This window comes from Oncorhynchus keta, chromosome 19 (assembly GCF_023373465.1).
Source record: "Oncorhynchus keta strain PuntledgeMale-10-30-2019 chromosome 19, Oket_V2, whole genome shotgun sequence".
Lineage (NCBI taxonomy): Eukaryota > Metazoa > Chordata > Actinopteri > Salmoniformes > Salmonidae > Oncorhynchus > Oncorhynchus keta.
In genome coordinates, this window is record NC_068439.1 from 36,419,075 (window position 1) to 36,433,115 (window position 14,041).

At 40.7% G+C, this 14,041-nt stretch overlaps 1 protein-coding gene across 5 annotated transcripts; it reads right to left on the reverse strand.

Moving 5' to 3' along the window:
* Window positions 1-1,416: 1,416 nt before the first annotated feature.
* Window positions 1,417-8,089, reverse strand: LOC118398162 (zinc finger protein 239-like). Of its 5 annotated transcripts, none has more exons than XM_035793228.2 (2): window positions 7,618-8,089; window positions 1,417-3,632 (listed from the first exon to the last, which is right to left on the reverse strand). In XM_035793228.2, exons 1-2 carry the CDS (start codon window positions 7,832-7,834, stop codon window positions 2,761-2,763), a joined length of 1,089 nt encoding a protein of 362 aa, XP_035649121.1. In that variant the 5' UTR covers window positions 7,835-8,089; the 3' UTR covers window positions 1,417-2,760. The 5 variants fall into 5 exon arrangements, 2 of the variants coding, with proteins under 2 accessions (XP_035649121.1, XP_035649123.1); XM_035793230.2 differs by lacking the exon at window positions 7,618-8,089 and adding an exon at window positions 6,045-6,371; XR_004828573.1 differs by lacking the exon at window positions 1,417-3,632 and adding an exon at window positions 6,921-7,248.
* Between the last annotated feature and the right edge of the window lie 5,952 nt (window positions 8,090-14,041).

The window sequence follows — 14,041 nt, forward strand, 5'->3', positions numbered from 1 at the left end:
TCGTTACTTTATGATATGGTTTGGCTTGGAAAGGTTGTCTCGCCTGATCATATACAGCTGATGTGTTGTGCATTGACGTCCACAAGCAACGAAGGGAAAAGGTGAGAGGAGTAGAGCACATAGATGCGAGAAGGAATACAACGTGGCTGTTATGAAAATTAACTGTGTTTACGTTTGATCAGGGGTGTATTCATTCTGCCTATTCTGTTGAAAATAAATCTTAAAACGGAACATAACAGGGATAAACATACATGATTTTGTCCAATAGAAACTCTAATTTGCAAGTGTTGGACTAATGATTACACCCTATATCAGCTAGATGCAGGCAAAAGTATGCAAGGCGGTATTGAATGTGTATTCAACAGTGCACCTACAGTACCAGTTTGATGTCTTCACTATTATTCTACAATTTAGAAAATAGTAAAAATAAAGAAAAACCCTTGAATGAGGAGGTGTCCAAACTTTTGACTGGTACTGTACATTATAAACGTTCATTCATAGGCTAGGTTGTAGCAACCTCATGATTGGTATAGGTAAAATTAGATGAATTATATAGTAGCCTAAACCCATCGCTGTTACATTGAACTAGGTGAATGGCATATGAATGACATATTTTCCTGGTTAAATAAATAATACAATATGCTGTAATATAAATATAAGGCCATGTTCATGAAGAAAAATAAACTGTCCTCCCTCATCTTAAAAGGCACTGACCGCCACTGATGTGGAGATATTTAATCATAACATGACAATGTTCTATTTCACACCGAGGCTTGGTGATTATCGAGGGGGAGTGTTGAAAATAGTTTTTCAATTGAGAGAGGAGCTGTTGTTCTTTTTTTACATCTATTGCGAATAACAACAAAAAAAAACAGACTGTTGACTTTCTGTGTAATGAAAATAAAATGTGTCTCCTTGCCTATGTAACAGGCATATTTGGGAAACTGAACAAACTGAATGCAAGCATGCAGGGGAAATACCAAACAATTATACAGATGAGTGACCGAATCCACAAAATCTGATCAGCAAAATGTTTGACTGTGATCCTGGCTTAGTTGACATGCCGGAAATCTAACAGCTGATCGAGCTGTCATGTGACCGAATGCTGCAGACAATGCATTCACGGGTCACTGTGGGGGGTTTTAGTTCCTGACTCAATGGGAATAATGTGCCGTCTCCCACCGTGCATTAAAACTCATGGTACACTGATTCAGTGCTCTCATCTGCATTAAAAACAAATACCGATCCAGGTTGGATGTGACAGGAGAGATGAGGTGCACACTGCATCATTCTTGGGGGATGGCATGTTTACTTTTGCCTTGTTTCCTTATTGATTTATCTGCTAAATATAAACCCCAAAAATGTGTATTAGCATATTTAAAATCATTTCATAAAGAATTCACATTATTTTTTTATTTTACCTTTATTTAACTAGGCAAGTCAGTTAAGAACAAATTCATATTTTCATTGACGGCCTAGGAACAAGTGGGTTAACTGCCTGTACAGGGGCAGAACGACAGATTTGTACCTTGTCAGCTCGGGGGTTTGAACTTGCAACCTTCCGGTTACTAGTCCTACGCTCTAACCACTAGGCTACCCTGCCGCCCCATTATCATATATTAATATCATAAGATAACAATTATTAGTCATAAACATCATTATTTCCAACACATTTCAGAACCAGTATCCAAATCATAATAATGACTTCAACATTACATAATTGCAGTGAGATTCATCATCATCATTATATAAAACCTATTAGACATAATTCTCATACTTCTTAAACAATAATTAACTCCAAAACATTTACAATATATATCCACCATAATTTTATAATTAGATCATTTCAATGCATATCCAAACAATATCCTCAGTGGCAACATTCCTTTGCCACTGAAGCAAAAGACAAAGAAACACAGGGGTGTATTTATTAAGCCGATTAGTTTACTACAAACTGAAAACATTTTGCAACAAAAACAAGTTCATTGGACACATTTAGATAGGTCCCTCCCTGTTTTGTTCCCTTTGCTCTGTTTTGGTTTTTCAAATGGTAAACCATTTCCATTACAATACATAATACATAGAAGGTGCACACACAGGAGTGTACAGTTAAAGGGACAGAGCCTTTGCTACACAATGAAATGATAAGCCAACACCTTAACTGTTACACCAAGAGGTCCCAAGAGGTTGCTAGGTGTTGGGTTAAAGCTGAGATCCGCGAAAGGTGAAACAGCGCCACTGGTTGCTCCAGGCACAGTTGTTATTGTTTTGTTTATTTATTTAACATCGTGGTAAAATACTCTGCTGTTCTATCAAGTGTGCAACGATGTCAGAGTAAAAAAAAAAAAGCAGTGTTAGTCATTGAAGTAACATCTGTTGTAATATCACCAACGGACGTGGCAGTTTCACCGCAAAAGTATATATATCGCTACAATATCATGGATGAGCAGCATTAGGACAGAATGGACCATTGGGTCAAGATAAATACTCAAATTCAAGGATACCATTTTCTGTAAAGTTCAATGTTTTCATGTATAAACAGTCTGAAAATGTTCTCTTCACCCTGACTGATACATTCCAAAACAAACAACCTAATTGTTAATTGGCTAATGTTTCAACGGGGTAGGTCTATTCATTTGAAACCTACAGCATGAAGGATCCAGTTTGGCGTTGTCCATATCCTGCCTTTTTTATTCCCATCTTCTGATAGATGTCTGTGTCCTGGTTGTCTTTCTCCATTCGGTTTTGATCCTGGTTTTGTTATTTGTGGACTTTATCCACATGCTTCAGCAGGTCAGCATTCTCAGCGAATCTTCTACCACACACAGAACAGCCATGCTGTTTCTCACCTGTGTGAGTCAGGATATGCCTGTTCAGGTGCGTTTTTCGACTGAAGTTTTTTCCGCAGATACCACAGCTAAATGGTTTCTCTCCTGTGTGAGTCCGTAAATGTTGGTTTAGATTCCCCTTCTGATAGAAGCTTTTCCCGCAGTATCCACAGATGAATGGTTTCTCTCCTTTATGAGTCTGTATATGCACGTTCAGCAGCCCCTTGCTATAGAAACCTTTTCCGCAGTCACCACAGCTAAATGGCCTGTCCTGTGTATGAATCCTCATGTGCTGGGATAGATGGTCTTTGTTTTTAAAGGTCTTGCCACAAACAGGGCAGGGTTTCCCACCGTGACAGAGTGGGACATGGGCCTTCAGTTTACATGTGGCGTTGTAGGGGCATTCAATGGGTCTCTCCCTGGCGAGAGTCACATGCCTCTGAAGGTCAGCTTTCAGAGAAAATACTTTGCCGCAGTAGTGAGATTTTTTAGACATGGTGCTGAGTTCAGAACAGTGTGCCCCCAATGGTGGTTTGGGATCCAATGGTGGTCTATTTACTTGGTCACTAATTACAGTTGAGCTGCGGCTTAAGGCCTCATCATCCCATTCCCTTTTCACACAGGGACCACTAAATATAAACTCTATGGTATTACCCTCCAGTCCGTGAAACTGCTCTTCCTCCTGGCTGGTCCTGAGTTCCTCCTTTTCCTCTTTAATCTGTGATGGCCCTGGTTCCTCCTGCTCACAGTGTCGTTGCTCAAAGGGAACCTCTTCAGAGACAGGTAGAGAGAGCTGCTGGGAGTCTGGAGGGGGGAGACAGTCGCAGACAAGCATGGTTACTATGGAACGCCGTTTGGTCTTTGCGTGTCAAAAACAAGAATACTATATGTGCGTTGACCAATCAGGACGTGAATATGACTGCACTTCACATAATAAATTAACGCGTTCATACATTTTTTACGTAGTTATTACACATTGATAACAATATCACACGTATTTCATATGTCACAACGATTCATCGATACGTGTGCTATGGTGCTGGTAAAGTTGTCTCGCGCACCTACAGTGTTGGTCATAAAAAAAAGCTAGCTAGCTGATAGATGCAAACAATGTTCTTCCCCAAAAACATAGCAAAGCGACATAATCTAGTTAACTATATAGGTAGGTGTCATCATCTAAAATAACCCTAATTTATAAAACAGTTCTTATTTGATTAATGGTGGCGGGACCATCTATGTGAAGCTAGCCACAATAGTGGACTTTGCGGTTAGCCTTCAAAATAAAAGTATGTCATTGATAGTGATGCGAATGAATACAAATAGTAGAATGCCATAATTGAATAGATCATGCTGAACGAGAATGTTGTTATATAAAATCAACAAAAGACAGTAATTTGTTAATTTGACAAAAATCTGTTGAAATCACACAATGTATTAGACTTTAGAATTGCATTGGGGACATAGTTATTTCACTGTAGAGCCTACCTATGGATTGTTGTTCAATGACATGGGGTACTCAGTGACACCCAGAGAACATTAGCATCATAGCTCTTATTACGGGACTCTGAAACAACTGTGAATTGAGCCACATGTATTGTCAACCTGCTATGTGTATTGAACACTATTTCTGATGAAAAACAGTTCTGCGTGGATGTTTTGGAGTCTGACAACTCTGAGGACGTTCATTGATCCCCAATCCGCCAGTGCAATATGAATGTCATGGCTGGGGATTTCACACATTTACATTACATTTAAGTCATTTAGCAGACGCTCTTATCCAGAGCGACTTACAAATTGGTGCATTCACCTTATGACATCCAGTGGAACAGTCACTTTACAATAGTGCATCTAAATCTTAAAGGGGGGGGGGTGAGAAGGATTATCCTATCCTAGGTATTCCTTAAAGAGGTGGGGTTTCAGGTGTCTCCGGAAGGTGGTGATTGACTCCGCTGTCCTGGCGTCGTGAGGGAGTTTGTTCCACCATTGGGGGGCCAGAGCAGCGAACAGTTTTGACTGGGCTGAGCGGGAACTGTACTTCCTCAGTGGTAGGGAGGCGAGCAGGCCAGAGGTGGATGAACGCAGTGCCCTTGTTTGGGTGTAGGGCCTGATCACAGCCTGGAGGTACTGAGGTGCCGTTCCCCTCACAGCTCCGTAGGCAAGCACCAATTAGCTACAACGCTAATATTTGTGTAAACGCTTCACAGTTGTGGTCTGTTGGTGTCAACGAGTAGACTGATACCCCATTTCATTACTTCACATTCCAACATTGTTTAACATGATCTAGTCTAAATACGGCAATGACTCAACCTTCTGCATCACTTCAAATGGGGACTTTTATTTTGAAGGCAATCGGCAAATTCGCCTCTTGTGCCTAATCTTTATTGTGGCTGGCTTCACAACACACAGCCTGGTCCGGTCTAGCCTCACTAGCCAGATGAAGCTAGCTGGCTGTTATTTATCCTTTATTTAACTAGGCTAGTCAGTTAAGAACAAATTCTTATTTACAATGATGGCATAGGAACCGTGGGTTAACTGCCTTGTTCAGGAGCAGAACTGCAGATTTTTACCTTGTCAGCTCGGGGATTCGATCTTGCAACCTTTCGGTTACTGGCCCAACGGCTACCTGCCCCAACCTGCTTATAACCTTAGCTTTGGGCAACAGGGTTCAATTTCAATAGGCGAACAACAAGTGGCTCCCTAGCCAATACTTACTCACAAGGATTCCTAAATCATTGCTAAGAATGATGAAAATGACTGCAGTTTCTACTTGTAATTGTTTTCAGACTGGTTGTATTGGTGCTAGCTTGGTACCAAGCTAAAGCTAGCTAGCCCAGAAATTGCGATCGAACAAATAATGCCGTATTACCAACGCGGTATTGTAAAACACAATGTTCGTGACCGGTGTGTGCTTGTTTGCAGACTTTTTTGGTACAGTTTGACAGTGCTACTGATAGTAGAGGTGGCGCTTGGCTTGCACGTGTAAATTCATGACACACAACATTCTATAATAATGTTATTATTTGACGTGTCAAATGAAAAGCTTATTTAACGCGTATCTTTTTTGACACGCAAAGATCCAAACGGCGTTCCATAGATTACACATGAATTTCGCGACAGCGACAAAATAATCATGCATGGTTCAAGTTAAACTAAAACGTTGAAATGTTCATCACTATTACAGTATATTAATTGAGTAGGTGAGATATACACACAAACCTGTTCTACATAGTTTTATCTCCGGTGTAATCCTTAGCTGTCTCCGTAGACTATCAATCTCCTCTTTAGATCGGGATATCTCCTCCTGGTACTCAGCTACTACTTTCTCAATTGCCCCCAAAATCTCCACTGCCGCCGCCGTTAAACACTCAGAAAGAAACGAATTCAAAGACTGTAATTTATACATTTTTGTAGACTTGTAGTAGCGGAATTATTATTGTCAAAAGAATCTCAATCTCTGGTTTTAACTAACTAGAATTCGTCTACGAAGAAGGAATGTAATATATATTTTTACTTGCTCTCCCCGTTCTACATCCGTGTTTTCTTCTTCTTATGTTCTTATGAGTGGGTATGGCGTACCCAAAAACAAAAGTTGGCGCCCCAGGTGGATCGGGTTTTGCTACAGATAACTCCATAGGGAGCAAAAAGTCATACTTTAACAGGGGGATGAATGCTTTAAGAGAGAACAGGCAACAAAAAAGTTATGGTACCTCCCTATTGATGAGATGATGTATTTAGTTTTTATGATAAAATATTGTGTTTTCATCAAGAGGGCCAAAATGGAAATACATTTGTTATTGTGTCATCCTCAATCATTTTAAATGCATTGTATCCACGTGTGGTTGTATTGTATTTTTAAATTGTAGGATATATAGGATGATACTTTTTTTTGCATGAACTTTAATAATGAATGGATGTTTATCAGAAGGAATTCAAATTAATGTAATCTAATTGGGACTGAACAACTGCAGTGCACATGCATATAAAAATAGTTTGCACTTTACAGGTGTCTATTGTATATCATGAATGAGTAGCATCAGGTGAAAATGGAAGATAAATACTCTTAAACAAATACAATGAGACCTCTTCTGCAATGTATATTATATTCTTTAATGTTATCAATAACATCAGTCTGACCATTTTCTCATCACCCTGAGAGACATTCCAAAACATTCAACCAGGAATTGTTCATTGGCTAATGTTGTGTGAGTCAGTATCGTCAGATGCCCCTTGTGATTGAAGCGTTTTCAGCAGTCACCACAGCTAAAATGTTTTTCTCTTGTGTGAGTCCGTATATGTTGGGTTAGGTTCCCATTCTGATTGAAGCTTTATCTGCAGTCACCACAGCTTAATGATTTATCTCCCGGACCCAGTTCTCATTTGCAAAAAATGCCTGGCCAAGTTGCCAAAACACAGCAATAGGCTACAATAAAAAGAGACACGGACAATACAAAAGGTTTTTTTTTTTAAGTTGAAACATATGTGCTAATGTTATGAGAAAACAAATAAATTACATATATATATATATATATTTTACCTTTATTTAACAAGGCAAGTCAGTTAAGAAGAACTTCTTATTTTCAATGACGGCCTAGGAACAGTGGGTTAACTGCCTTGTTCAGGGGCAGCACGACAGATTTTTACCTTGTCAGCTCGGGGATTCGATCTTGCAGCCTTTCAGTTACTAGTCCAATGCTCTAACCAATAGGCTACCTGCCGCCCCTTTACATTGGCTGTGCCCAGTCTGCTTGGTTCTGAACTGCCCACATTTTTGTCATGTGTTGCTACTGACCTTCCTTTTGTAGGCACGGCCCATTTTGTGGGTGGGTATGGTCACAGATGAAGCTGTTATGGTAACAGTGGGTGTTGTCTGTAACGTCACCTGGGGGAACAAATTGCATGAAGTACTGTCCAGAGACAGATGGGACTTGAACAACCAGACCACCACTGGTGCTACAGACAGCTGGTGCTTTGGTGAATAGCTGCCTCTGTGCAGGTATCTTTGGCATGATTAGATGTGGTCCAACCAGTGCCTGGCGTTTAGTTTTGGCCAGCACGGCTGTGTTTGGAGGTAGTTGATGTACATCCGTTAAACGCTCAGAAAGAAACGCATTCAAATACAGTCATTTAGACATGTTTTGTGGTTATTCACCCTCTTGAGTGTTTGGCTTCGTCCACAAGGAAAGAATGTTCAAAATAAAAACAAACTCCCACCTTCCTCTCAGTTCTACGTCCGTGTTGTTGATGTTTTTCGTCGTCCTCTTCTTCTTCTATAATATAATTGCGGGCCGCAAACAAACGTTAAAGGTGCATGCCGCCACCTACTGTGCTGGAGTGTGTGGTCAATCACGGTTTACAAAATAAGCTCCACATTTCTAAATCCTACCTAACTCAGTACTTCTGAGGGGACAAAAAACTGCCATACTAACTTCTAATAGACCCTCCCCCATCCCCAAAATCCCTTCGAACCCGCCCCACCCCCCAACCTCAATGACACTACACTCTTTCCCTCTCTTCAACATACTTATAACAATATAACAACACATGCTCCACCGTTTCAGCGACCATACACTCTAGACACAAACCATTTGCATGCTTGCCCACCAGATTTAATGATGTTCTAGGCACAATTGAGAAAACACAACCTTTTCCTTCCGAATCTGACCTTTGAATCTTGGTCCACCGACCTTACTTTGGAGGGCATATAAATGTTGGCCCTTGGGCTCAGAGTCCTATCTCTTCTGCTACACATCTATCAAAATGACTTTGATCTTACATTTGGCCTCACCTCTACCCAGTGGAACATTAAAATCAATTATATCTCATTTTAAAGCTCTTTTGGCTAACTGGTCTACAATTTCATTAGCTCCATCCTTTCCCAGCAGAGGGTTCTGGGTATCTTGTTCTTTGACTGGAGTTGAATGCCCTTCTCGCTCCCTTAAGATAAAAAGATGGTGATACTCATTAGGATATGTACGACACTGACTCTACACTATGGGGGCCGCATCCGGTCTTCAATGAGGTCCGGAGGGCAGCACCGTAAATTGCTTATATTTTCTTGTCGTCAGAATTGGCAAAACAGTCCTCTATCCATCGTTTTTGGAATTTACGATGCTACCTGGCTGTCTAGCTTTCATTTCGGTGATTATGCAGTCAATAAATTAATTTAGGTCCATTATCATTTCTACACAGTTTCAATTTGGTTTTAGTCATTTTTAAGGATATTGAGTAAGTTTCACCGCCCCCCCAAAACATATTTACACATTTTGTTTTTACACAAACCACCTGTGGGACGGATTTGACCAGCGGCCCCCGTAGTGTAGAGTCAGTGTCGTACATATCCTAATGAGTATCACCATCTTTTTATTTTAAGGGAGCGAGAAGGGCATTCAACTCCAGTCAAAGAACAAGATACCCAGAACCCTCTGCTGGGAAAGGATGGAGCTAATGTGTGTTTTATGCTGCTTTAAAATAGAGTATTGTATCAGCTATCAATAATGTAAACCAAGATACGCTTTCCCCCAAATATTCGATTATTTCTATAATTTATATTCTGCATATTTAACTACATGATCCTAATATATCTGTAATGAATACTCAGGGAGAAAAAGGTGTGGGTTCACGCGCCTTATAGCAGAATGCAGGAATCGTGGTCACAGGCTGGCAATGGTCATACACAGGTAGGCAAACAGGCAGGTGAATCAAAACTAGGACTGAAGGCTATAATTGGTTCTCACAAACGAGCTAGGAAAAGGCTTAGTAGAGTCAAAACGAACAATACTTCACAAAGGCACAAACAGAATGAACTGAACTAAATGAGGAGCTGATGAGACCAGGTGAGTAACTAACACAGGTAAAATCATTGAACAAAAATGAAAGACAGGGCTACCTTCAAGAACACAACGAAACAGAACACAAGGCTGACTAAGAAAATAAATACAGAACCTTACAATGTCATACTATTATATTTAACATTATATTATAAGTATCCTATTATATATCCTATGATGTGTATACTACATAAGTATTTGCAAAAGCGTAAGCGTTAGTGTTGTCTTGTAACTGTTTGGTACACCTTCTATCACCAAAGGGATATGTTTACAGTATATAATGTAGACATTAGTTTTCCAAATGAAATATCTAAGGGGCATGATGATGAGCGAACACAGATATGAGTTGGCTAAATCACAAACAGACTGGACCACCAGGCTAGCATAGTATAGACAAATAATATAGAACGGAACAAAGAATTTAAGGGAAATTCCATTACTGTGGATTGTTACAATCACTATTACTTTAACTACTGAAGTAGTACGGAAATGAAACAAAAAACGTAGATATAATGGGGTATGGTTTATTTAATGGTTTATCTAATCTTGGGTGTATGTTGCTGATAGCCCTTTTTTTTAAATACTTCAACAGAATGGGCTTCTTCGTGGTTATTTTACCACATACATTTAAGGGGATTTGTCGCTACAAAACAGTAGTAAAGGCATTTAATAACCCAATAAATTACATATGAAGGATTTCATATGAGCCTTTGACTCGTACATCAAGTAACAATGCAATAATAACTTCATTTGATTTAGCTAAAAAAAATGAGATGGGTTTGTTTCTTCTATCATCTTTTGGTATCTCATATGTAATTCTCAGACTTCTGACCTGATTTGTATGTTAGACACCACTGCTGTAGTCCACACAGTATGAAACTACCAGTATACATACAATCTATTTATACTATGAATATGTCACAAAGAGCCCCTGCATCTGTGCTAGAGATTAAATAGAGGCCTTAATATACACTGCTCAAAAAAATAAAGGGAACACTAAAATAACACATCCTAGATCTGAATGAATGAAATATTCTTATTAAATACTTTTTTCTTTACATCGTTGAATGTGCTGACAACAAAATCACACAAAAATGATCAATGGAAATCAAATTTATCAACCCATGTGGGTCTGGATTTGGAGTCACACTCAAAATTAAAGTGGAAAACCACACTGCAGGCTGATCCAACTTTGATGTAATGTCCTTAAAAGTCTAAATGAGGCTCAGTAGTGTGTGTGGCCTCCACATGCCTGTATGACCTCCCTACAACACCTGGGCATGCTCCTGATGAGGTGGCGGATGGTCTCCTGAGGGATCTCCTCCCAGACCTGGACTAAAGCATCCGCCAACTCCTGGACAGTCTGTGGTGGGTGCAACGTGGCCTTGGTGGATGGAGCGAGACATGATGTCCCAGATGTGCTCAATTGATTCAGGTCTGGGGAACGGGCGGGCCAGTCCATAGCATCAATGCCTTCCTCTTGCAGGAACTGCTGACACACTCCAGCCACATGAGGTCTAGCATTGTCTTGCATTAGGAGAAACCCAGGGCCAACCGCACCAGCATATGGTCTCACAAGGGGTCTGAGGATCTCATCTCGGTACCTAATGGCAGTCAGGCTACCTCTGGCGAGCACATGGAGGGCTGTGCGGCCCCCCAAAGAAATGCCACCCCACACCATGACTGACCCACCGCCAAACCGGTCATGCTGGAGGATGTTGCAGGCAGCAGAACGTTCTCCACGGCGTCTCCAGACTCTGTCACGTCTGTCACATGTGCTCAGTGTGAACCTGCTTTCATCTGTGAAGAGCACAGGGCGCCAGTGGCGAATTTGCCAATCTTGGTGTTCTCTGACAAATGCCAAACGGCCTGCACGGTGTTGGGCTGTAAGCACAACCCCCACCTGTGGACGTCGGGCCCTCATACCACCCTCATGGAGTCTGTTTCTGACCATTTGAGCAGACACATGCACATTTGTGGCCTGCTGGAGGTAATTTTGCAGTGCTCTGGCAGTGCTCCTCCTGCTCCTCCTTGCACAAAGGCGGAGGTGGCGGTCCTGCTGCTGGGTTGTTGGCCTCCTCCACGTCTCCTGATGTACTGGCCTGTCTCCTGGTAGCGCCTCCATGCTCTGGACACTACGCTGACAGACACAGCAAACCTTCTTGCCACAGCTCGCATTGATGTGCCATCCTGAATGAGCTGCACTACCTGAGCCACTTGTGTGGGTTGTAGACTCCGTCTCATGCTACCACTAGAGTGAAAGCAAAGCCAGCATTCAAAAGTGACCAAAACATCAGCCAGGAAGCATAGGAACTGAGAAGTGGTCTGTGGTCACCACCTGCAGAACCACTCCTTTATTGGGGGTGTCTTGCTAATTCCCTATAATTTCCACCTGTTGTCTATTCCATTTGCACAACAGCATGTGAAATGTATTGTCAATCAGTATTGCTTCCTAAGTGGACAGTTTGATTTCACAGAAGTGTGATTGACTTGGAGTTACATTGTGTTGTTTAAGTGTTCCCTTTATTTTTTTGAGCAGTGTATATACTTTCATTGTAATTCCAATTCATATTTACTTTTGAATGAAAAAAATCAAATTTTAGTTACTCATTTAGATGACCCAAACCTGAAAGGCTGTAATTAATATAGAGAGGGAGGTTGATATACAGACCTTCACCAGGTAGCAGTTGTTGGTTCTCATCAATATCATCACGGCTTCTGGTTGGTCTTCCCTCCTTACTAGAACCTTCACTAGAATGAAGGTTACAGGTCTGTGAGAGCCAGAAATCTTGCTTGTCTGTAGGTGACCAAAAACTTGTTTTCCACCATAATTTGCAAATAAATTCATTAAAAATCCTACAATGTAATCTTCCCCCCATTTTGTCTGTCATAGTTGAAGTGTACCTATGATGAAAATTACAGGCCTCTCTCATCTTTTTAAGTGGGGGAACTTGCACAATTGGTGGCTGACTAAATACTTTTTTGCCCCACTGTATATATATATATATAAAGATAAGTCAACTGATGTTGAACTTAAACAAAGTTTGGCCATTTTTCAAACTCATTGTATTCTGCCACAATAATGCTCCTCTTTGTGGCTCTTGTGTGGGAACATGACAACATTTATCAGTAAGTTGATTTGACCTTGAAGGATGATGATCTTATCCTTGTCGATCTTCATACTAAAGCTGAAAGTATGTGAAGTATCCTAGGTTCATTGTATCAAACAGAATGCTTGTTATTCTAGTGTTTCACTTTCTTGACAAATCTGTTCTTGATCATAAGTACAGTAACGGATCTGTCTCTCCTGTTTATGACTAATGTACCACGTGATTTACGATAAGTGATAAAAGCAACCTTTGCAATGAAAACAAGCATGAGTTTTTCATGGAAATTATTACACAGGGACACTCGAAGTCAATCTTAAATTAATCATAATTTATTGTAAGTGTGCTGGAGAGGTTCCAACCAACTCAATGCACCTACCACGTATTAGGGAAGACCCAGATGCAGACAGTGTCGAAGTAACAACATTTTATTACTAGAACAAGGGCAGGCAAAGGTCAGTAATCCAGAGAGTCCAAAAGGTACAGAACGGCAGACAGTCTCAGGGTCAGGGCAGGCAGAGGTCAATAATCCAATGTGGTGGGGCAAGGTACAGGACGGCAGGCAGGGTCAGGGCAGGCAGAATGGTCAAAACTGGGAAAACTGGAAAACAGGAACTATAGAAAAGACAGGCGCAAGGGGTAAACCGCTGTTAGGCTTGAAGTACAAAACAAACTGGCAGCAGACAAACAGAGAACACAGGTATAAATACACAGGGGATAATGAGGGGGGATGAGAGACACCTGGTGGGGGTGGAGACAAGCACAAAGACAGGTGAAACAGATCAGGGTGTGACGGCACCATAATAGACAAGTCAATCACAAGCTCTTCCTGGACAGTTCCAGCAGTTGTCTTATATACAGCTATACACAGACAAGTTATATTTGTATGATTTAGAATAATTAATCATTACCGTTTTGTTTCATTCATGTCACCGACCAATACTGGTTCATAACTTGTGGCAGACCAACACCTCACAAGGCTTCTTCTCTCTAAACTGAGACCTTGAAACTGAGATATATTTTGTTCTTTCTCAAAACAAGGTCTGGGTGTACTGCCAAATTGCAGATACTGATAAGTGAGGATTCGTTAAATCAGTCACTTGCACAAACACAGAAATTAGTTATCAGAAAAGCACAAACATAAAAATTCCCATTTCAAATTATTTCTAAATTGTTCCTCATGTAATATTTTTGTAAACTCTGATGTCTTTTTTGTATAATTCTTTGGTAAACCCAAGTCTTTTTCCACCTAAATGTTACCCAATAGTATCACTATACT